Source organism: Pleurodeles waltl, chromosome 3_1 (assembly GCF_031143425.1).
Source record: "Pleurodeles waltl isolate 20211129_DDA chromosome 3_1, aPleWal1.hap1.20221129, whole genome shotgun sequence".
NCBI lineage: Eukaryota > Metazoa > Chordata > Amphibia > Caudata > Salamandridae > Pleurodeles > Pleurodeles waltl.
The window spans coordinates 573,413,702-573,437,378 of NC_090440.1; the positions used below are offsets into that span (position 1 = coordinate 573,413,702).

The window sequence follows — 23,677 nt, forward strand, 5'->3', positions numbered from 1 at the left end:
AAGCACCGGAGGTTTCTTCAAAGCCCTCTCAAGTGTCAGCCAAAGTCCTACAGATGCACTGCAGAAGGAGTGAGAGCGTTGGCCATTGGTACGCAAGCTTCAAAGCCTAGGCCAGATTTTATAAGCACATTTTTCCAAGCTATGTTGGTTTTCTAATTCCTCAACCTGATATGTCACATAACCACCACAGATTTCCAACCTGCTATGTTGAATACCCTAAGAACATCAGATGCTAAAAAACATAGACTTGTGGTTTTATGCCTTTCATCAAAGTAGCAGAGCCCAATCCCTCTTCAAAACTGTGTTAAAATGCTTCCGGTTGCCCATGAGGGTAAAGGGACACATATGTCACATTCATGCAGTAAAAGAATCTTATATGGCTTCTTGAGTGTTACCTTGACCATATGATTTACTTGATTCCCTAGAGAGGATTACTTAGATGCCATAGAGAGTATCTGGCATACTGACTCTCTTCGAATTTGTGCGTGCATATATCTGGGTTATTTACAAAGAACAGTACTTTGGCCTTGTTCTCCCAGTTCATTGAATGCCAGCTTGCTACATAACAGATTATCTGATGCAAAAGGAGTGTTAAGGAAAGAAACCACTTATGTTGGTTGTAAAGCACATAACCAGAGTCAAGATTTTCCATGATAGAGGGCCTCAGCACTGTAACTGTCTTGCTCATCTAACTCCTTCTGGCCAGTGGTGATGAAGAGGATGGGGTTATGTGAAAAAGACAGCCTGTCTTCAGGTACATTCAGACAAGCTTTGTCAAGATTGGAGGAAATTGCCTCTTCATCAAAATCCCACAGCTATCCCTAAGACACAGGAGGAGAGCAGGATAAGGTGAACAACTGCCTCTTTAGAATTCTCAAAGGAGTGAAAATGTTCTGTGTGAGATTCCAAGCACCTTCGTTTAGTTGGGGTAGAGGCTGGTGAGTTTGCTATGACATGTTCAGTTTCACCAATTGTGTCAGTTTTCTGTGTTTAATCCTCTTGGTGGAATGTGACTGCTTGACAGATTGCTTTAAGGTAGGATGTACTTGGATTGTTTTCTTTTTTGAGGGGTGTGCTCCATGATAGACCCTCTTGTATTAAGGGGAGGCAAACATCACCATCTTATTTCATCGCTCTCCCATCTTCTTTGTCCATCATAAGTTAGCCATCCACAGACAAAAGATCTCTTTTGGAGATCTTATTAGAGACCAGCTTCTAGTATTCTCATGGTATTCCATTATCTTCCATCCTAATTGTTGGATCGTTGGGGCAAAGCCAAAAGCAATTCTGTAATACATTTGCATTCAGTGTCTTATTGTTCAGCTGAAGGCTGTAACTTTTGAAGAGTTGACCCTCTTATGTTTCACTTTGATAAGCCTCGCTTTCCAAGGTCATTTGTACGTGTTAGACTGGCTGACAGAAGACTTGTCTCACAACTATCCTAGTGTAGATGTGCAAGTTATATCTGACCAAAACTGAATCTGTCCTCTTTGCCTCTACCAGCCAACAAATCCAGGTCCATGACCTAGTCAGACAAAGTTAACTAGGAAGAGTTCATCCATGACTCACCAAAAGTGCTGTGTCACATGGCATCTATTTTGAGCACAACCTCAGTTTCAAAACTGATGTCACACACAACAAAGATTGTCTGGAATTACATTGTAATGCTTTACACTGTAACTATTTTCCTGCCAGATGGAAACTTTAGAACAGCTGCACAAACATACGCCTTTTCCCATCTCTGCGTAGCCAGCACAGTACCCAGCAGCATCCAAGAGACTCCTCTGGCCCCCATTAAAGGATTTCATATGTTTCACAGTATAGCACTGTCATTTAAAGACGTACACTGCCTCTCATTGGCAGCGCACATCCTTCTCACAATCAGCTACATAGTCTAAATGACACATCTGAATGCACAGACCAAAACACAGTAGAAATAGTTTACCTTCAATGGCAGTAAATTAAGCTATACATTTGGGTTGCCTTGCCTTCAGTGTGGACCTGTTGTCTTGATAAATCATGCATATTTGGATTATCTAGAATGCATCAGCACAACCTGTTGAATAAAGAGGGAAAATTGATCCCATGGCCATTGCTTAATTCTTTTTTGGGCTTCCTCTACAAAGGTACAGTGCTTGCATTATGTACGTAAGCTGTAAATGATCCACAGATTTGCAACTTTGCAGAAAATGAAAATCTATACTCCTCACCAGCAGAGGTGGACCATTTTCTTGCCAGGCTTTCAGATGTTTCTCCATTTAAAAATACTGAGAATATTGGCATGGGAAATACCTGACCAAATAATTTGGACTTCATTTGAGTGGTAGGGTATCAGGCTTTTAAGCTCATTTCTTTAGGTACACAAATAGGCTAGTCCTGTTACCTTGGTTTCACTCATTGTAGCATTGCAGTGTTTTTAACTCAGTAGTATGCTTTGATCTTCAGAATTTTAACATTATATAATGTATAATATAAATAGTTTTGTAAACTACTTAGCACATAAAGGGTATGCTGCTACCTCTTAGAGCTTATAACTCATTAATGAATATAGTAACTTTTTTATTTTGAGCAGTATTTTTGCTGATCCATAGTCATTTAAACCAAATCTCACTGCTTTTTATTTTGTGTCCTTGTTTTCAGGGCTACCACTCACAAAAGGAGTTTATCGCTGCACAAGGTCCACTTCCTCACACTGTTCCAGATTTCTGGCGCATGATTTGGGAAAAACAGATATATGCAATTATCATGCTGACAAAGTGCATTGAACTTGGGAAGGTACAGTACAGAATGTTATGCATTGTTGAGATTTTAATGTTGGACAAGTTTGGATATTTTTATGAAACATAAAATTCATTTCATTCATTGTATTTATTGTATCCAGTCATTGATGGACCTTAGTATACACAATTGCTTTAAAAAAACTTTTCGGATCCATAGCAATTTGGTTTAACAAATCGAATTGTGAAAGGAGAAGTATGAGAAATTGAGTTATTGGTTGAGGTGGGGTAAAACCCTACTCAAGCAACAGCCACAACCCTTGCCAGAGAGATGCACAAAAAGTCACTATATTAATCTGTGCTTAATCCTCTGGTAGCTTGGCACAAATGCAGGCATGTTTAACTTAGAACCAATCTGTAAAGTATTTATGCTGCACATGAACAGCAATAAAGTGAAATTACCGCAGAACAATTCCACACTGATTTAGAAAAATAGAGTGAATTTCAGTAAATTATGTGAGACCAAACCAACAAAAATCCAATCAGCAGAGCTGGAGATGTGCAATTTTAAAGATTTAGATAAAAGTAGTGTCAAAAAGATCAAAGTGCCAACTGAGGTAATCTTGTCACTCTGGACCCAGACAAAGTTACAGGTTCAGACCAACCACACTGGGGTGCAGAGCAGACACAGGACCAAGCTTGGCCCACTGAGGATTGTACTTTATGTCCCTAGTGCGCATTCAGCGCTGTGTTGGTTTGCAAGGCTTTGCGTCATCCAGAGTCGGTTTCGATCAAGCTATGCAGCAATGCTTTCAAGGGCTTTCTGTCGCTCCGTGTCAGTTCCAATGAGCTGTATGGTGTGGCTTTCCGTTGCTCGGCATTGGTTCGGATGAAGCTAATAGGTGTGCCGCAAAGCTTTGCATGGCTTCACATTGCTTTGCACTGGATTTTGTGGAAAATTCAGTTATCTTAGGAGGACTTCTCTCTGATACCAGCCAAGTGCCCAGGACGTGGGGAGCCACCACTTGGGGACCAGGAATTGATTGTAGCAGAGGACAGCAGAGCTCAGGGAGGTGCAGTGCAGGAGGTCAGCTGTGCATTTGCATTGAGGCCTCTGGATGTTATTGTGTCCTTGTAGATAAGAACAGTCAGCTGATTCTTGGAGTTAATCAGGTAGCCGAGAATGAAGGGAGTAGTTACAGTCTTCCTTGTCAGGCACCAGGGCAGTCCTTCTGTAGTATCCAAATGCCCAGGAGTGTACTGAAGAGTGGGTCTAGGGGCCCTATTTTTATACCTTATGCCAGCTTGGAATTGGAAGAAACTTCTGGAGTTTTCCTCCCCCAAAAGTGTCTGGAATTTCCTGCCTCTCTGCCATGGTCCCAGTGTGTCTGTAGTCACAATAGGCTAATGTGAAGTTCTTTGTGTGTGAGCTGAGGGAGTCTTCACAGTGCAAGTATAGCTGTACCCAGCACCCTCGATCCTCCCCCACTAAAGGTAAAGGACCTATAAAAGCATTTTTCATTAACATGCGTTTCCTTCAGAAGCACTCAATTTTTGTACATGACCTCCTCTTGAATGAGAGTCCCCATATGTTATTTATTACTGAGTCTTGGTTGTCAGCATCATCTAAACCAGTGATAGAAATGACCATTCTTTCTGGCTATAAAATGCAGAATCTTGACTGATCTAATGGGAGAAGAGGGGGTTTTGCAATCATTTACGAAGATGCCTATACTTGTACCGCTTTTCCAGCACCTGAATTATTGGAAGTAGAGGCTTTGGGCTTCTGTTGAATGCCCAGCAGTCAGTGAAGGGCATTCTAATTTACAGATCTCCTGGACCAGCAGGTCCCTTCTTGAATTCTCTTAATGAGGCAATCTCTCATGTCCTGTTGCATTTCTGTTCTATCATACTGGGTGATTTCAATATTCATTAGGACTGTCCTTCAGATAAAGAAATGATCACCCTACAAGATATAATATCCCTATTGGACCTCTCACAATTTGTTTCTAAATCCACTCACAAGGGAAGGCATACAATCGACTTTTGAGTCTGAGTCTATCTGGTCCTATTCCTCTACTATGGACTATTTGATTCACTTTAATTGGTTCCCCTCTCCTCATGTTAGTTTAGATGGCCATCTTGATCCTCGTCACGTTAGACCTTTCTGCAAGATAACTCAAAATATCTTGCTGAGATCCGTGAAACATACAATGGCAAATCATTTGGAGTCACTTGAATCTGATGCTCTAGGGATGACAACTGGATTTGTATTCTCAGTGGAGAAATTAGCCCCCCTCCCTGGCTACAGGATGGGTAGAAATAAGATTTTTTGTCCTTGGTTTAATCATGCTTTGAAACAGGAGAAATAAATATGTAAAAAGGCGGAAAGAGTCAAGTGTCAAAATTACAGTATTGAGGATAGGCCAAAGTACAAGAAGGCACTTCAGAACTTTTTGGTCTTGATTAGTTCCACTAAAAGAGAATTATATGAGGGAAGGATTGACATGGCAGAAAACAAATCTAGAAAAAAATTGTAATTGTAAAGAATTTCTCAGATCCGGTTGCCTGTCATAGATGCAGGGACCCTTTGGCCAAGTAGTGTGAATAACTGGACTCTTTCTTTTATAATAAAATACAGGAAATTCAGAACAGCTTAATCACAACAGGATCTTTGGAAGCTGATTTTTAAAGACCAGCTTTGCCCCCAAATAATGTCTATCTCGCTGGAAAACTCTAGAGCGGCCATTTTAATTCTGGAGTCAGGCTCCCCTTCTGACCCTTGCCCCTCCTTTCTTTTAGCTTTGGGAGTGGACGTTAGGAACTCAGTGATGAACTACTTGCTAAATAAGTCCTTGGCAACTGCCATAGTTCCATATTGCTAGAAACAGGCTAAAATGTTACCCCTTTAACCAAAAAAAAAAAACGAATGTGGACCCTGATGCCCCAGGCAATTACAGGCCGATTCCACTGCTAAATTGGTGGAAAAGTTCGTTAATGGGCAGCTATTTAACCATATCGAGTTGAACTAGCTATTACAGCCCAGTCAGTCATGCTTCAGGCCAAAGTTCTGTACAGAGACAGCCTTTTTGGAAGTCTCTGAACTGATTAAAAGCACCCTAGATGCAGGCAGAAGGGCAGTCCTGGTATTGCTAGACCTGTCAACAGCATTTGACACGGTTCCTCATTCCAAGCTATTCGCACGCTTTTAGGGGAGAGGCATCAGAGGTACTGCCTGGAAGTGGTAGGGTCAAGAAGTCTGGCTGCCCCCTTATTCTTCAGACAGCAGAAGTGTCTCAGCAAGTGTACCACAGGCTCAGCACTCAGCCCCACAATGTGTAACCTCTTTATGACTCCCATGGCTGCCTGGTTGAGTCTTTTGGGGCAAAGATAATTTCTTATGCTGATGACACACAGATTGTTTTTTCGTTCAGGAAAGGTGAGCTAATAGAGCTGGATGCCATCAAAACCTGTCTTTCAGCAGTTTTTTGTTGAATACATTTCAACCAACTTAAATGTAACACCGAAAAGACAGAGGTTCTTAGTTTTGTAAACAACTTTAACCTAAACCTGGAAGTACACTGGCTGGACGAGGTCTCCCCACCCAATTTACAAGTTGATACTGTGAAAAACATGGGGGTTAAGTTAGATGAACACATGTCCTTTCACCATCATATCAATACAGTTGTTGGCACATGCATTGGTCTCTTGTGCACGGCAAAAAAAAAAATTCTTCACTTCCTGTCGGTCCTGGTAAGGATTACAGTGGTTCTGGCCTTCGTCATGTCCAGGTAGCACTCTGCCTTATATGCAGGTCTACCACAGTGCTTGGTGAGGAAATTGCAAACTGTCCAAAATGAGGAAGCTCAGCTTGTGCCCAGTCTCCCTAGAGGGGTGCATGTCTCCCCACATTTGCAGAATCTGCATTGGCTTCCTGTGAAAAAGCACATTCTATTTAAACCCCTTCTTTTGATGCAGAGTGCTGTATCATTCTGGGCCAGGCTATCTGTCTTCCAGGATATCCCTCTACAACCCCAAGAGAAACCTGCCCTCCTCAAATAACCACCTGGCTACAGTTCTAAATGCCATCTTTCTAAAGCTAGAGGACGGTCCTTTGCCCTTCTAGGATTTTTGGCTTGGATCAAGCTCCCCTTAGAACTTCATCAAATGGAGGATGAGGGGCATTTTAGAAAAAAACTCAAGACCTGGCTTTTCGATGATTAGCATTTTTACAATTTTTCTATTTTAGTTTTTCTTGCACTCTGTATAGCCGGGGCACTCTTGTGAGTAGTGTGCTCAACAAATCCCACTTCATTCTTCATTCCGCCCCTCATCCTACCTTGGATGACCCATCCTGCCAACACTCAGTCCCTCTATTGTGTGGCTGTCTTGAAGGAATACACAAAGGCCAACTACACCTAGTCATGTGAAACAAGCTGTAGGCACCACATCGTTAGGAAAGGAAAATACCAACTTTCTAAGAGTGGAGATGGCACCCTGAGTAATTACCAGTGGCTGAGATTAATTTAAGCATTTCATCTATCACTTTTTGTATAATTTTGTATGCCACCCTAAGTCACTGGAACCAAGCTATAACCAGCTGATGAGCCCATAACAAGGTTGAAACTAGTCCTGGGTTGCTTGTGTTCCAGCTCAGAGAGGACCTGGCTAGGCAGTTCAGACTGGTCAGTCAATCAATCAATCAAGGATTTGTAAAGCGCGGCTAATCACACATAGGGTCTCAAGGCGCTGATGGTAGGTGTCCTGCTCAGCCGAAGAGCCATGTCTTGAGGTCCTTACTGAACTGCTTTAGTGATGCGATCTACCTGACCTTGAGGGGAGCTTGAGGAGAAGTGTGTTCCATGTCCGGGCTGGTAGGTAGGAGAAGGATCTTCCTCCTGCCGGGCTTTATTTCCTGAACCCTTCGTAGATGTCCTGGATCTTACGGTGAAAGAAGGTGGCGAGATCGTTGCAGAGGTCTTGGGAGGGAGGGGTGAATGAGGTGTCTGCCCTGGGGATCGTGAACTCTTTGACGATGGCAAAAAGCTATTTGTTGTTGTGAGTGCTGGTGTTGAGGCATGCTTGAAAGGCAGCTTTTTTGGCGGTTCTGATGTTATGGTGGTGCGTGGTGACTGCTATTTTGTAGGCTGTGCGGTCTTCGGTGGATTTACTGAGCCTCCATTTATGTTCCAATCGTCTGCAGGCACACTTGGATTCCTGTAGGTCTGGCATAAACCACTGGGGTGTTTTACTCTGTCGATTCCCTGCTGATTTCCTTAGGGGGGCTACGTTGTCGGTGCAGTTTGAGAGCCAATGGTGTAGGTTGCCTGAGGTTTCATTAGCATCCATTGCATCCAGTGGGAAGGAGTTGTTGAGAGCGTTGGTGAGCTGTGCTTCTATGACTTTGCCTCAGCGTCTGCCGGGAGGACGGACGGTGTGTTGGCATGTGGTGTTCTTTGCGTAGGTAAAGTGGATGCATTTGTGGTCGGTTCGAATGGTGTTTGGAGGTGTGGGAGATGGTGATGTTGTCCCCTGCTGAAAAGACGTAGTCGAGAATGTGTCCGGCTCTGTGGGTTGGGACGTTGATGAGTTGTTTGAGGCCGAGAGTTGTGAGGTTGTCCAGGAGGTTGGGGTCATCCAGGGTATCAAGGTGGAAAATTGAGGTCGCCGAGTAGGATGTAGTCGGAGGAGGTGAGCACTTGGGGGGTCGACGAGGTCGGTGATGTCTTCGCAGAACTGGGTCTGGTGTCCGGGTGGCCTGTAGATGAGGGTGCCATGTAGGGAGGTGTTTGGGTTGGTCTGGATCTGGATCTGGAAGTGTAGGTGCTCGTGCATTGACTGAGACTCAATGCTGGTAGTCAGGCAGAGGTTGTTCTTTTAGCAGCAACCATATTCCTTGCCAGGGTGAGGTGCAAGCAAACCCCAAACTAACCTATGTCAGTGCTCTGGTATCTTGGCACAGAGCACTCAGGCTGAACTTGGAACCAATGTGTAAAGTACTTATGCAGCACACAGTAATAAAGTGAAAACACAACCCAAGAAAAATCCCACACGAATTTAGAAAAATAGAGTACATTTTGATAAATAAAGTAAGACTAAAACAACAACAATACTGTCAATAGAACCGGAGACATGCAGGTTTGAAAATTTCAATAGAAATAGAGCCAAAGACCACACAGCGGTTCTGATGTGGGCTGTGAGGTCAATGCAGAGTCCTTATGCTGGGAGAATCCCCACAGCAGATACGATGCATCAGTTCAGGTCAGGGTGCCGCTGCACAGCAGAGGAGATGCAGCGGTTCTGCTGAGTCCACAGATGGGCTGGCAGAGCACCTACAGGCAACCTTCACTTCAAAGCGTCCAGAACTGGGCTAGTACCACTTGGAAGGGTAGGACTAACAGATAGCAGAGTCCAGGTGCTGGGTTTAAGATGGTTGGAGCCTTCTGTCCCTGAGGGTCCATTCAGGAGGCCATTCAAATAGCTCTTGGAGTCACCCTGGGGTCCTGGGTTCAACAGATGCAGGTCCAGTCCTTCTCACCTAGGCAAGAGATCAGCAGGCAGTAAGGCAGCATAGCAGAACTGCAGTCCTTCAGAGCAGCAGTCCAGATGAGTGGCAGTCTTTTCAGCAGCACACCAGTCCTCCTTCCTGGCAGAGTATTCACAGATTCAGAAATGTACTAAAGAGTTGGTGTCTGGGGTCCAATATTTATACCTGGGCCTTACTTTGAAGTGGAAGAAGCTTCTAGAGGGAGGGTACCCTTTGAAGTCTGCAGGCTTCCTGCCTTCCCTGTCCTTTCTCCAGAGGGGGTGTGCAGTCCTTTATTTGGAGGCAGGACACAGCCTATTCAAGTGTAAGTAGGGCTGTGTCCAGCTCCGTCCTCCCATCCCAAGGATGGCCCATCCAGGCACACCTAACCTCTCTATTGGTGTAAAGGAGGAATACATGAAGTCCAACTGTCATCTACACTCAGTCATGTGACCAAGAGGCAAGCTGCAGGCACTAAATGGCTAAGACAGGAAAATGCCAACTTTAAAAAAATTGCATTTTCAAAATGTTCATTTAAAATCTGACTTCACCATGAGAGAGGGTTTTTCATAACAATTCCAAAGGCACCGAGCATGAACTGGTTACCGGCTCCCACTTGGATATTAGCATTTATTAAATGTAATAGGGTAACTTCAATAATATCCTTTGGGAGAGGTAGACCTTACAGTAGTGAAAAACAAATGTAAGAGTTTTTCACTACCAGGACATGTAAAACTAAAAAGTACACGTTCAACTATCTAAATACACTGTACCCTGCTACACAGGCTGTCCAGGGCCTACCCTTTAGGTGACTTATATGTATTAAAAGGGAGTGTTTGGACCAGGTAAATGGTTTATTTATCTAGGTCGAAATAACAGTTTTAAAACTACACACAGGCTGCAATGGCAGATCTGAGACATGTTTAAAAGGCTACTTAAGAGGGTGGCACAATCAGTGCTGCAGTCCTACTAGTAGCATTTACTTTACAGGTCCTGGGAACAGGTAGTGGCACTTTTCTAGGGTTTTAAAAATAAATGAAATATGCCAATTAGGTATAAGCCAATTCTACCATGTTTTTAGGAGAGAGCACTATAGCACTGGTTAGTAGTAGTAAAGTGTGCAGAGTTCTAAGGCGAGCAAAATAAAAGTCAGCAAAACAGGATGGTTGAAGATACAAAATTAGGGGGAAAACAACACCAAGGATGCCAGGTCTTACATGATCCTTCTCCTTGCCCCCTTCAGCTGAAAGTGAGGATAATTACCCAACTCCTTGGGAATTCTCATGAGTTAGGCAGTAAAACCTGGAGAGACCGTCAGCATTGCCGTGGTCTGTTCATAAATGGTGTTCCACTGTAAAGTCCATTTCCTGTCGGGAGATAGACCACTTCAACAGTTTGGGATTCTCACCCCCCATCTGCATTAGCCATCTAAGGGGTCTGTGGTCTGTCTAAACCCGGAAGTGAGCATCAAACAGGTATGGTCTCAACGTCTTCACTGCCTAGGCTACTGCAAAGTCTTGCCTTTCTATTGCACTGCACCTCTGTTCCCTGGAAAGTAACCTCCTACTAATGACAGCTACAGGTTGATCCAGACCTTAGTTTAGCCATGAGAGCATGGCCTCCGTGGCGTGTTTTGAGGCGTCCGTCTGTACAATGAATTCTCTGGAGAAATCAGATGCTTTGAGCATGGGAGCTGTGCACATGACCTCCTTCTTCTTGCCAAATTTTCAGTGGTATCTGGTGAGGCCAACGAGGGCTCTCCCCTCTTTCTGGGACTCGGAGGGAGGGGGGTTCCCAAGCCAGAATGGTGTGGATCTTGGCCTGAAGATGCTGCACCTTGCCTCCTCCCACTTGGTGTCCCAAGTTGACTACTAAACCCTCCTCTACCTGGCACCAACTGGCCTTGATAGGCAGGTCTGCCCACATCATAGCCTGAAGCACTTCACTGAGGTAGTTCAAATGGTCCTCCTAGCTGGAACCGAAGACAACAATGTTGTCTAGGTAGGCAGCACTGATGTTCTTCAACCCAGCCTGGACCTGTTTAACCAACCTCTGAAAGGCAGCAGGGGCATTCTTCAGCCCTAAATGCATTACCCAGAACTGGATGTGTCCTTCTGGGGTAGAGAGCGCTGACCTCTCTTTGGACCTCTCAGTCAAGGCAATCGGCTAGTAGGGGTAGGTATAATGTTTAATTCCACCTGCAAAATTGGCGGAAGGTTGGTTACTCTTTTATGTGGAGCCCCGGCCAAATTCCAGCAATCTCCAAGTGGCAGAAGTTTTCTCCTGAGAGGATCCAGAAATTGTGACCAAGCGAGCATGAGCGAGATTTGGCATCCCCTAGCATGATTTTTTATTGCAGGCAGATGTGAGCAGTTGTGGACAGAGGGCTGCTGCTCCAGTAGATTTGCTGCAGTTCCAGTAGATTTTCTACTCGAGTTGCAGCACAATCAACTTGAATGGCTGCACGCTCTAGCGCAACGTAGCATGGTGCTGTTCGTGCTGATTTTTCAGCACAGCTCACAATACCGGAGCTATATTGCAGCAAGCTGCATAGTTTCTACTTGTTAGTGGGACTCCGCAGAATCTCACTAAATTTTTATGTAATTCTGCAGAATTCTGCAGAGTGAAACTCCGTGAGTTCTGTCCACCCATATCTGCCAGTACACAGTCATGAAGTCCTGTGTGCTGAGGATCTTAGCACCTCCCAACCGATCTATGAGCGCATCAGGTCAGGGTATAGGGTGTGTTAATCGTGGTGATGGTGTTGAGCCCCCGGTAATCAAGGCAGAACCTAAGTTCTCAGGTGGAACCTGGAGGAGCAGCCATGGGGACCAACACCATTGGGCTGGACCAAGGAGTGTTTGAGGGCTCAATGACACCTAACTCCAGCATTTTGGAGAATTCCTCCTTTATGCTGGCTCTATCCTTATCAGATGGCCTATACATTTCATGCTTCACAGGCACACTGTCCCCATTATCAATATCATGGTTGCACAACTTAGTGAGTCCTGGGGTTAGGGAGAAGAGGGAGGCAAACCTCATCAGCAGCTGGCAACAATCTCTCTTTTGTTCTAAGGTCAGGGTAGGGGAGAGGCTGACACCCTCCACTGACTCACCTTGCTCCTTGGAAGAAAGGTTGTTGAGGAGAGGTTCACTTTCTTCCTCCACTCCATCATCTATTAGTAGGACCTTGGTTACCTCAGACCTCTTGAACTGGGGTTTGAAGCAATCGATGTGCTAAACCCTTAGAGGGTTACTTGGAGTCTTGAGGCTCACCAGATATGTGGCCTCACTCTTGCACTCTTTGACCTCATAGGCCCCAGACCAGTGGTCTTGTAGTGCCTGGAGCTTCACAGGCTCCATCACCCACACTTTTTGGCAAGGCTGAAACTCAACTAGAGTGAACTTCCAGTCATACCACTGTTTCATGATTTCCAAGTTGGCTTCTAGATTCCCGTTAGCCTTCTTCCAGAAGGGCTTCATCTAGGTATGGAGTGCCAGCATGTAGCTGACCACACCCTGGGGGCCTCCTTGGGAGCTTGCTCCCACCCCTCCTTCACCAGGCTAAGAGATCCCCTGACAGGGTGCCTGTGCATAAGTTCAGAGGGACTGAATCCAACCCACTTCTGCAATTCCTCCCTGTATGCAAACAACAGGAATGGCGGGAGGACGTCCCACTTCCGCTTCAAGGGCTCTGAAAGGCCCATTATCATGCCTTTTATGGTCTTATTGAACCTCTCAACAAGCCTATTAGTTTGGGCATGGTAGGGTGTGGAGATCTTATAGGTTACCCCACACCTTCCACATGGACTTCATATATGCAAACATAAAGTTGGTCCCACAGTCAGACACCACCTCATTTGGGAACCCCACAATATCCCCATCAGTGCCCTGGCCAGAAGGGGTGCAGTCACCATTCTCAGAGGTATAGCATCCAGGTACCTGATGGCATCTTCCACCAAGACCAGGATGAACCTGTTGCCAAGGGCTGTCTTTGAGGCAAGAGGTCCAACAATCTTGATGCCCACCCATTCAAAGGGAGTGCCAATGACAGGGTATGGCTGCAGTGGAGCCTTGCACTTCCCTCCTGATTTGCCACTGGCACAGCAGGTAAGACATGACCTCCAAAACACAACTGAGGCCACCCTCATCCGGGACTAGTAAAAGTGGAATGCAAACCTTCCAAAAGTCTTGTCCTGCCCTAGATGACCTGCCAGGTATACATCATGAGCCAAGTTCAGTAAGAAGGCCCTGTAGCACTTGGAGACCGCAAATACACGGGTTACACCAGGCTCAGGAACCTTTTGGGTTGCAATACATGAGACCATTCTCCCAGTACATCAGGTGATCACCAAGGGTGTCACCAGCTGCCTGGGCCTCAGCCTGCTGCCTTAGGCCCTCCAGCGTAGGGCACATTGTAGAACTCTTATCGTGGGTCCCCCTTCCTTCTGCCAGTTGGCCAGTTCAGGTAGGCTTCCCAGGTTGAAATGACTTCCCCTGTGGATTCCGTGGTGTCGTCCTCGGGCTGAGCTTCCTCCCAGACTGTGGAAGTTTCAGGAGTGGGTTTTCCAAGCCCCTTGCCCTTCCTCTTCTTGTCAAGCACCTGGGCAATTCTTTCAGGCCCCAGATCCTCCTGACTAACCTCTTGGGCTGCTATGGACCGTATGGTCAGGCACATCCACTCAGGCAACATCTCCAGGTGTGACCTGAGCTCACACCTTTCCAGATGGTGTGCTCTAGGCCATTGCCAAGCAGACAATCCACATGCATTGATGGACTCACAGCTAGCCTCAAGGAACCTGAGACCCTTCCCACTCAAAGGGAACCAGAGCCTCTCATAACTGTCAGCCACAATAAACTGATGGAATGCATTAGGGTCTATCTGCTCTGCGGTCACCAGATGACATCTGATAGTTGCCATGCTGGCTTAAGTGTCTCTCAGAGCCTCCACTGTCTTCCCATTGATGGTGATGCACTGCCTGTATTTCTTGGTATTGCTAGCTACGTGAGCCCTTTGCACCATATCTCCGTCACCCAGGTACACTAGAGTAACCTCTGCACTATCCCTCTTACTGTCTGGGGCAATCTCCTTCCCAAGCGCTACACTAGCCAGCCTCGGTGTCTGCCCAAGAGTGGTCACTTCTGTTGCACACAGTTGCAAATTAGCTTTAATGTATACCTGGATATTATCACAGTCTGAAACTGTCTGCAAGCACAGTTAAACTAGACTGCTATCCTTCTTTGATCAAAATATTAAAGTTCTGTTGGTACTTCAGAACTCAAAGGACATTGATAATCTCAGTTAAACCTGAATTTGAAAAAGGAGAAGGCGTTTCAAATGCAAATAGTACAAATTACACAACTTGGCAAAAACTAACAGGCCCTTTGTGCATGGGCTGTAAGTGCAATGGCTAATGCAGGATCATTTATATTGTATACCTAAGTTCTGAAATACCTGGTATTATCCCAAAAAGGTAAAACTCCCAAAACCTTTTGCTATTGATCTCCTACGTTTGTGAGCTATAACCTCAGTGTTCAAAGACAACAACAGGGGGGAAGCAGCAGACATCCTTCCGATGCCACACACCCATCTTTTCAGTTCATGTCCTAATATATTGTTTAGCTTAGGCTGCAGGAATAGGCTGCTGAAGGATTCACTTTTAAACTCAAAACCCTTTGGGAAAGGGATGGCTTGCATGGTCAGAGTTTTTACAAACCTTCAGTTTAGCTGCAAATTCTAATAACCTAACAACATTTCTAATCTCAATGTCCAAACCCATCTCACCTCCCCTAAACACTTCCAGCCCTTTTTCCCTTTATTATTAGTAGCATTAGTGTATTTCCTAGAAAATCCTATTTTCTGCAGTCCAGCATTTGACTCTCATTTCCTTTCCTTTTTATCATTGTCCATACTCCCTTTCTCCTAAGCTTCCCATCCCTCCCCTGATTTAATCTGAGCTGTCACTTTCTGCCATCAGAAACAACCTTTCCAGAGGTGTTCTTTCTGTCCCTTTCATTCACATCCTTTTTCTCCTGTAATTGCTTCAATACCTCCCTCACCATCCCCAACAATGAGAGGTGCACCCCAACCTATCAAAACTGGCCCTACAATTAAATGCACTACCCACCACATGACTCACCACTCCAATGCTATGTGCTTTGCAAAATCCTTCTACTTGTCTATTTACTTCCTTGTACAGCTTGTTCATATGAGCATGCTTTAAAGCTCCTAGAAGCAGCTGTGTCAAAAAAACATCCATCCAGTCCCTAGCAGCACCTGTGTCCAGATATTATCCATCCTGTCCACCTCTCCTCTTTTATCTTAAACTAGACTGCCAAACAGTTGGCGGCTGACCATATCACTGCATTATAGCACAAGCCAACGCCCATCTCACTCTGGACTGGTCACATTTCCACACCTCCTTCCGCTTTCCTTGAGCCTGTTTTCCCCTGGTGGGGTTGCTACAACATTTCAAATACTATCTCAAGCCCTCAACTTGTCATATCTCAAATTCCCCCCACTTTCTTGAAGACCTCTATCTTGCCATTTTCTTCAACTTTCATGCTTCACTGCAGTCTATATGCCACAGTCACTGCTTTCATTCTAAAATAATGAATTCTGTGCTCCTTTTTCAGCTAACTTCCCAGCTGTGAGCACTTCCTGAACACATACACAGCACCTGTCTATCCATCACCATGCTCCCCCATGCACAAATAGCCAACCCCTCCTCTGCTTCTCACACATCTGTGTACATTTCATATGCCGTTAGTGCCAAATTCCCTCATTACTTGATGTCCTCAAAGTCACCCAGCATCCATTCCCTTTCTGGTCCATCTTACTTCTTTCCATCTTCACCACAATCCTACCCTCTTCAAACTTGAAATCTACCCGCATCCCCTCATAATTCCTTGCTTTCGCCACTTCTGACACTGCATGCTTAAAAAAGCATCCTTGAAAGTATGGCTCTAATTAAGACAGTCTCACAAGAAGACACACAAATCGTGTCTGAACTATAATCTCTGAGAGTACTGGTTTCCTACTGTCTCTCCTCTTCACCCAGGAACAACATTCTAACTATTCATGGTATTCCCCAGAAGCATTTGCCATAAAATGCTGTGCCTGCCATCTTCCGCCAGTCGTCATGGGTAATAAACCATTTTCTACCAGTGATATTAAAAGATGTATAACATCTCCTTCTATGTCCATCATTCCTTCCAATTCTCTACCTCTCCTTTTTGCTCTACTCCATCCATGTGTGTTTCTACATATTCTTCATTGATTTGATCAGAGAGTTCTCAGCTAAATTCAGTGGCTTCATCTCTCTAGATCCAGGAATTCTTGCTCCATCCTGCTTTGCGACTGGTACCCATCAATGGAACCTAAGCCACTGATAATCAGATAAAGCATCTGCTAGCTCATTGTTTAAGCCTTGTAGGTAAAGTCTGAAAAAACATGTTACGATTCAAACAGTACAGCACCAACTCCCTCAGCAGTTTCAATACTCACTTGTCACCCACCAATAGTTTATACTCTCATGCCCTCTTCAATGTCAATCAAAAAAGATCACCTTTTTATTTGCCAGGAATCTTCCCTATAGTTTCAACACCAAAAATCATTGGTAAAAATTCCAAGAATGCGATTCTATGGTTACCTCTCTTCCACTGCTTCAGCAACCATTCAGCACACCATTGTCCCTTCTGGGAAAGTCTCCAGCTCCCAACGCATCAGAAAATATTTCAGCAGCCCAAGTGTATGAGTAGGGGTCCATCCACATTGTTACACCATTCTAACCATATAGAAAGATCGACCAGGCCAACATGTCCTCATTTTCATTGATCTTTATCTTGTGGTGGGGCCTAGTGACCCCTTTCGTGGTTAGTGCCCTATGTCTGACAAAGGCTTTTCCCACTGTCACTACTTTGCATGCAAAGTTCTTGTGCTTTAATTTCCATATCTAACATTTCTTCTTACTGACAATCTTCCACAGAAGTATTCATAGTGTTGCAAGCTTATTTGCCGGTAATTGTGGCACAAATACTATAGAATTTCACTGTGGTCTTCCCTGGGAGTAATAGCATTTCCAACTCCTGTGTCACCAGTTCCATCGTTTTCATCAGTCAGGTGCATTCACTCTTTCTATCTGGCCTTCTTATGAAGAGGATATTGTGAAGGTTATGCAGCACCTTGACATCTCTAGGTCATTAGTAAAATATGCTGCGGAAATCCATCTGCTACTGGAGTTGGGGGACTGGGATGTACTGTTTATAACAGAAACCTGGGCTACTCCTGATTCAGCAACAGATTTGGGCATGTCATATCATTTTGGGTTTAAAGCATTCCATAAAGCACGTATTGGTAAAAAGGGGGGAGGAGTAGTCATTTACAATGAAAAATTTAATTTTTCCACACTAGAACTCGACACGGTAGGAGGTCCTGAAATCCTGGGCATTGCTTTGAAAACAAAGAAAGGTAATGTTTTCTCAGGCACTCCATGTTACAGACCCCCAGGGCTTCCAAATAGACATCTTGACCCCCCGTGATAGAAGTCTTCTCTAATATGGTGCTTGCACGCTCACATTTATTCGTTTTAGGGTATTTCAATCTGTGGGTGGAAGAGGACCTTTCAACCCCTCTTAAAGAACTTCAGGTATCCTGTGAAGTGCTGGGTCTATATCAACTAGAGTCTGGTCCATCCCATAGGGCTGGGCATACTCTGTGAAGGATATTCTACCCTTGCACTAGACTGACTATGCTCTTATAGCCTTCCATATTTTGGTGAAGCAACCTTGCTCCCCAAGATTAGTTTTGGGATCAACAAAGAAAGGGAGGGTGTGGTATAAATTGAGTAGAGCAAGTATGAGATCACTCCTACACTTCTAAAACACCTTTGACCCTATGAAGTCAGTCAAGGACAACTACCTAGCTGATGAACAGGGGACTGTTGAAACATTGGACAAAGTAATTCCCCATTTGCACGTTGGTATAATGAAAGCTTGAAAGGAAACGGCGCACTGGCTATTCCGAAGCAGATAAAAAAGTTTTAAGATAGCACTAGGTGTATACAAAAGAGTGGTCGGTGAAGCCAAGGCCAACTTTTATGCCAATAGCACTCTTGCAGCTAATAATGGGGAAAAAAGGTATTTGACATTCTTCGGAGATTAACAACCCTGAAGCAAGTTATAGCTTCGTAGGAACTCTGCGAAGAACTTACTTCTGATACAGACACAAGTGTGTCTAACTAACACTTCAGGATCAGCTTATCAAGGCAAGTTGTATTATTTATGACGTTAGCCCAACAATTTGAAGTTACTCTTAACTGGACTGGAAGAGTTCTACTGCTCAGCAATTTGGGCTACTAGTATAATTAGTACACCTTTATCCCAACTGCACAGCATTACTTGAGTCATAAAGTGGAAAGACTAATTCTCATCTTTTTGCTCAAGAAATACGATGTAGACCATTAAGTCTTGAAAAAGTCACTTGAAGTGGGAAACACATGTTGGTTGCCTTTCTTAATGTTATATAGTATTCTGGAGCACATTAAGGACTGAACCCTTATTCAATAATCTTTGGATCTTGGACATATGAACAATATGGATCATGGTTTACTTATCTTGAGCTTGAAATTTTTAACTGAACTGTCATGTGCGCTGTGGCACTAATATTTACAATTTGACACAGTGGGCTTAAACACACTGCTGATGGTTCCCTGGGTAGTAGGAGGCTTATTATCCCATCTGCACCAACCCTTGGACCAAATGTGTTTTGTACTTTGCCCTTTATTAAATCCTATTTAGGAGGTTTGTTTGTATGCTACCCCCTCAATTTTGAAAAACAAGGAAAGGTGTGGACGGAGAGCTGAGTAAACAAGAGCAAGGGATAGGGCTCTGAAAAGAGGAAAGGGAAACAGTAGGGAAAATGAGAGGTGCACAGGTGAGATTCATTATGAGTGGGAAAGAAAAAATGAGAGAAGGAGAGCATGCAAGTGAATTAGATGAAGACAATTTGAGGAAGGTGGTATTGAAGGGATGAGAGACAAAAGAAAACAGAAGATGGAGATTGTAGAAGAGTGAAAGGGTGCAAGAGAAAAGGGATAGGGAATTCAGGGTAGGAAAGATGAAAGGTTACAGAGAGAGGCAGACATAAGAGTCAGAGTAGATGTGAAGGTCAGCAGGAGGGGGAGAAAAAGGAAGTACGGAGATAAAAAGTGTGGAGAATTTGATGACATCAGAGAGAGAAGATGGGTACATCAGAGAATATTTGTATTCTGGCCTCTACCGTGATACTGGTGTCTAAGTGGTCAAACAAGGTGGTATAAAGTGCAGGTTAGCTGCTGTGTCTGTGTATTTTATCTGCCCTGAGTCATCAGTTATTTGGATTTATACCAGGGTTTTGTTGAAATTATCAATACTTTTTAGGCTAAAAGTGCAAATGTATCAAGTGTTTTGGACACTAAGTGGGGAGTAAGCGCAAGCAAAAGAGATGTTGTATAAACCCTTGACATAAACACAGAGCTTATAAGTTTAATTTTTTGGTTTCAGTAATCTGAGTGACACAAAATGTATGATAGTGTTATGCAACTCTAGTGAAGTCTTGAGCTAAGCCACAATGTTGTCATTCCTCTACTCGGTCTTAGATAGAGTTTGCACATATTGAAGTTATAATCATCAGTGGATAAAAATGATGCCTCAATATCATTGCATTAATATACATGATTATATAATGGTCTGATATTTTCTTCCACCAGTCTCGCCAGCATAGTCTAACACAGAAGCAATGGATGTGATTCATATTGGTATTTATGTCGACAATTGTATGTTTACAGCAGAAAATACCTCCATTAATATCTGTTGAAAATTCACTAAAGGATTCCTAGCACACCAGTTTGGTGAAAGCTGCAGTAGTAAATACCACTCCCCTTACATATTTGTGAATGCCCACAGGCGTCTACATGTACAACATCCCATCCTATTCCATCCTTTCCCACCCTGGAAAACGTTAAAAGGTTATTCCAGCTAAGGACAGGGTTGGATAGTAGAGTCATCTTAGTTTTGGAGATTTGGTGGAGATGGGCATTGAGGGAGAAATTAAGTTGTAGAAAGTAAGGTGATTTGGCAAGGTTCATGTCAGAAGTGTGGGTGGAGACCAAAAACGTATAACAGCTAACTTTACATATGAGGGGCTGCTAAGCATCACTCTCTGTGAAGTAGGCAAAAAGGTGTAGTTACATTATTATTCTTCCAAAATATGATATGCAGCTATTACCTCTTTATGCACCAGTTCCGGGACAGGGACTGCAGTCCTTGGTCCACTGTGAGGGCATTGGTTTTGCATCTCTCCAGGTCACTGAACAGTTCTAGGACCTCAAATAGACATGGACAAACTTTGGCCTTTGTGTGCATGCTAAGGTTAGTGTGATGCAAGAGGGTCAAAGAAATAGTCAGGATACCAGATATGCATGCAGTCAGGCACTCAGGACAGAAGAACATGTCTGTACAAGATGCAGGGAACTTTCCCAACCCAGCACCCGTCCTCATAACTTGTGCGGCAAGATGATATGCTAGCTACTCCCCACTTCAGCTAAAGGCAAGGTGCTTGACTCGCAAAGAAAGTCTGAAGCTTACTTTTATCTGTGCACTCTTAAACTTTGATACCCATTCCTGACTTTATTTGATTTCAGAAACAATTTCAAGTGCTCTCTAGAAATTCTTTGACATTCCCACATTTCCAAGAGTACCGAAATGCGTAAATACTCTTCCACATTAAAACTGAGGAAGCATACATTACTGCACACGTACTTTTGTGCAAGCATAAACGTATGCATCAGTGCCTAGTCTCAGGCAAATAACAGTTTGACCACATCTCGCCCATATTGAAAGATCAACATTAGCTTCTGTTATAAGCCTGGATCAAATTCAAAGAAAATTGGATGCATTGCCTTTAAAGCATTTTAGTTGGAGCATCCAAGTTACCTATCTGATCTGTTGAAAATTTCAAGTCCAGCCAGACAATCCCATAGCAAAACGTCCTTCCTACTAGAACCTCCGAAATTCAAAACATCTTTAGCTGTGAGGAAGTCTTTTTCCGGTACCATTCCCACATTTTGGAACTCCTTACCCAACAAACCAAGAATGGCATCCAACAAACATCCTTGAATTCAGGAAGCAACTTTAAGGTTTTCTATTCAAAAAGTACTTCCCGACAAATACTTAACAGATCTATCCACTGCCCCAACTTTCTCCCCTTCTTTTAGTAGAGACATCAATTCTCCCTCCTAAATGTTCCTCTCATTACGAATATTCACCCCCTTCCCATTTTCCCTGCCTTCACTCCTGTTTTAACGTTTATTGTATTGTTTAAATCTTATGTTACTTGTACACATATTATGTTCTAGTAATATGTAAATGTTACATTGTAAAGCACTCTAATATCACTTGGTGAAGAAGTGCTAGAAAACAATACAGTAAACAAATACATTTGCATTGGTTAACTTTTTTCCATGGAGAAAAAAGATTTATTTTCGGGGATGTTCAGTTGCCTTCCCTCCCCGAAAACGAATGTAGTTTGCCCTTTCCAGGAATGACTCAAAAGTAACCCTAGCAAATATGTTCAAATCAGCCCTGCTTCCTTCCACCCTTCCCTGTCTTTCCATCCATCCCTTTTGTGTTCCGTCGTCTGTTTTTTATTCTAAAGGCCATAAGTATAAATCAGGATGGAGAACCGAAGATACAAATTCGTTTTATTTCCAATCCCTCCTTTCTAAATGTACTGAATTCTGAATGTGCTTCCAGTGCACTGTTTAATCTCAAGCCACCTCAGGTTCTGCTTTCTCATATTATTTCCATGTAAAAAACTAAACAGTAAGGGGTTAGGTATAACAGTGTGTAATGCCTGATAATATGTTATTTCTTTCTAGGTAAAATGTGATCATTATTGGCCCAAAGTCACTCGTGAAGCCATGACCTTTGAAGATTTACGTGTGATACTGACTGCGGAATTTGTGCTTCCTGACTGGACAGTTAGACATTTGCTGGTGATTAATGTAAGTGCTCTGGATATCGTTTTTGATAAATATGGGAATCCATGCACGTTTATGTTCTAGTTAGGGCGACCACCTCGCTCCAGGTCATTATGGACACTGTCTTCAATCCTGAACCTCCCCCCTACAAATCATTGATTTCAGGTGGTCCCCCTCGTTCCAGCAAGCTTCTGTCTTCCATAGGGAGCAACTATATGTAAACATAAAATGGTTATAATATAATCATACCATCTCAGATCACTCCCCTCTCCAATGCCCCTCCAACCCCCGGGGACCTCTAAGCCCCTGTCCAACCCTCCCTCCCCAACCCCTTCTAGCCGTCTCCCTCCCTTTTTGTTTAGTTGGTCATAAGCCTCCCTTTATTGAGCACTCGGGCAGATTTATGAAAGGTGGCACTGCACCTAGTGTAGCACCACTTTTCTTGTGTCCCTTAGCTCCCCACTAATGCCATCATGTGCGTGTCGTATTTAAAATACTGTGCACCATGGCGGTAGTCAGGGGTACTAGCGTCTTACTTTTTTATGCTAGCCTGGCGCTTTGCAGGATAAGCTTAAAAAATGTTGACGCTAATCCTGCAAAGCACCCAGAGGCCCATTGAAAACAATGCAAGCTTCCCTTTAACGCCTGCTCTTAGCAGGTGTTAAAAATGCAGATAAAAATGATGCAAAGAAATCTAAGAGATCTCTTTGTGCAATTTTTTCGCCCCCCCCCAGCGCTGGAACGCCCTCTTGTATACATTATGCCTGGCACAGGCATAATGTGGTGCAAGGGGTTGCAAAGTGGCACAATGCATGAACTGCGTCACTTTGTAAATATGGCACAGCGTTTTTTGGCCTTCCAACGCCACAATAGCGTAAAAAAAAATACGGTAATGTGGCGCTGGCATGGTGCTAGGCCCTCTTAAATCTGGGCCTCAGTTGTTAAGTAAATTTTGTGTGTTAGGCAAAAGTCATTAAAATAAAAATGTCACATCCTTTGGCTAGAATCTGGTATATAATATAAACATGTAAGGTAATTGTGTACAAACTCACTTTTTTTCAGAACAAGACAAAGGAGGAACGCTCAGTTCAACAGTTCCATTTTACTGCATGGCCTGACCATGGAGTCCCAGTGACCACAGATGTTCTCATTAATTTTAGACATCTAGTTAGAGACTACATGAAAGAAGAATGCCCCGTTAATTCACCTGCCCTGGTGCACTGCAGGTACATGTAAAGATCATGCATAAGCTTCTTCATGCTGTTTATAACTCCCATGTGTGATAAGAACAAGAGAAGTCATGGCTGATGTACATGAGAATCTAGACTAGAATCAGAATGATTGCAGCATCATGTACCTTCAGCTTTTTAGGCTATGGAATTGGGTACTTTAAGAAACTGGGTTATTAGATGAGA

The 23,677-nt window shown here is 43.8% G+C and overlaps 1 protein-coding gene across 1 annotated transcript in view; it reads left to right on the top strand.

The window, feature by feature from the left end:
• Positions 1-23,677, top strand: part of LOC138283517 (uncharacterized) — a 471,678-nt gene that overhangs the window by 401,174 nt on the left and 46,827 nt on the right. The window contains exons 68-70 of the mRNA XM_069221456.1: positions 2,641-2,775; positions 22,161-22,286; positions 23,325-23,488. Of these exons, the coding sequence (XP_069077557.1) occupies positions 2,641-2,775; positions 22,161-22,286; positions 23,325-23,488 (425 nt within the window). The remainder of the gene's footprint in view (positions 1-2,640; positions 2,776-22,160; positions 22,287-23,324; positions 23,489-23,677) is intronic.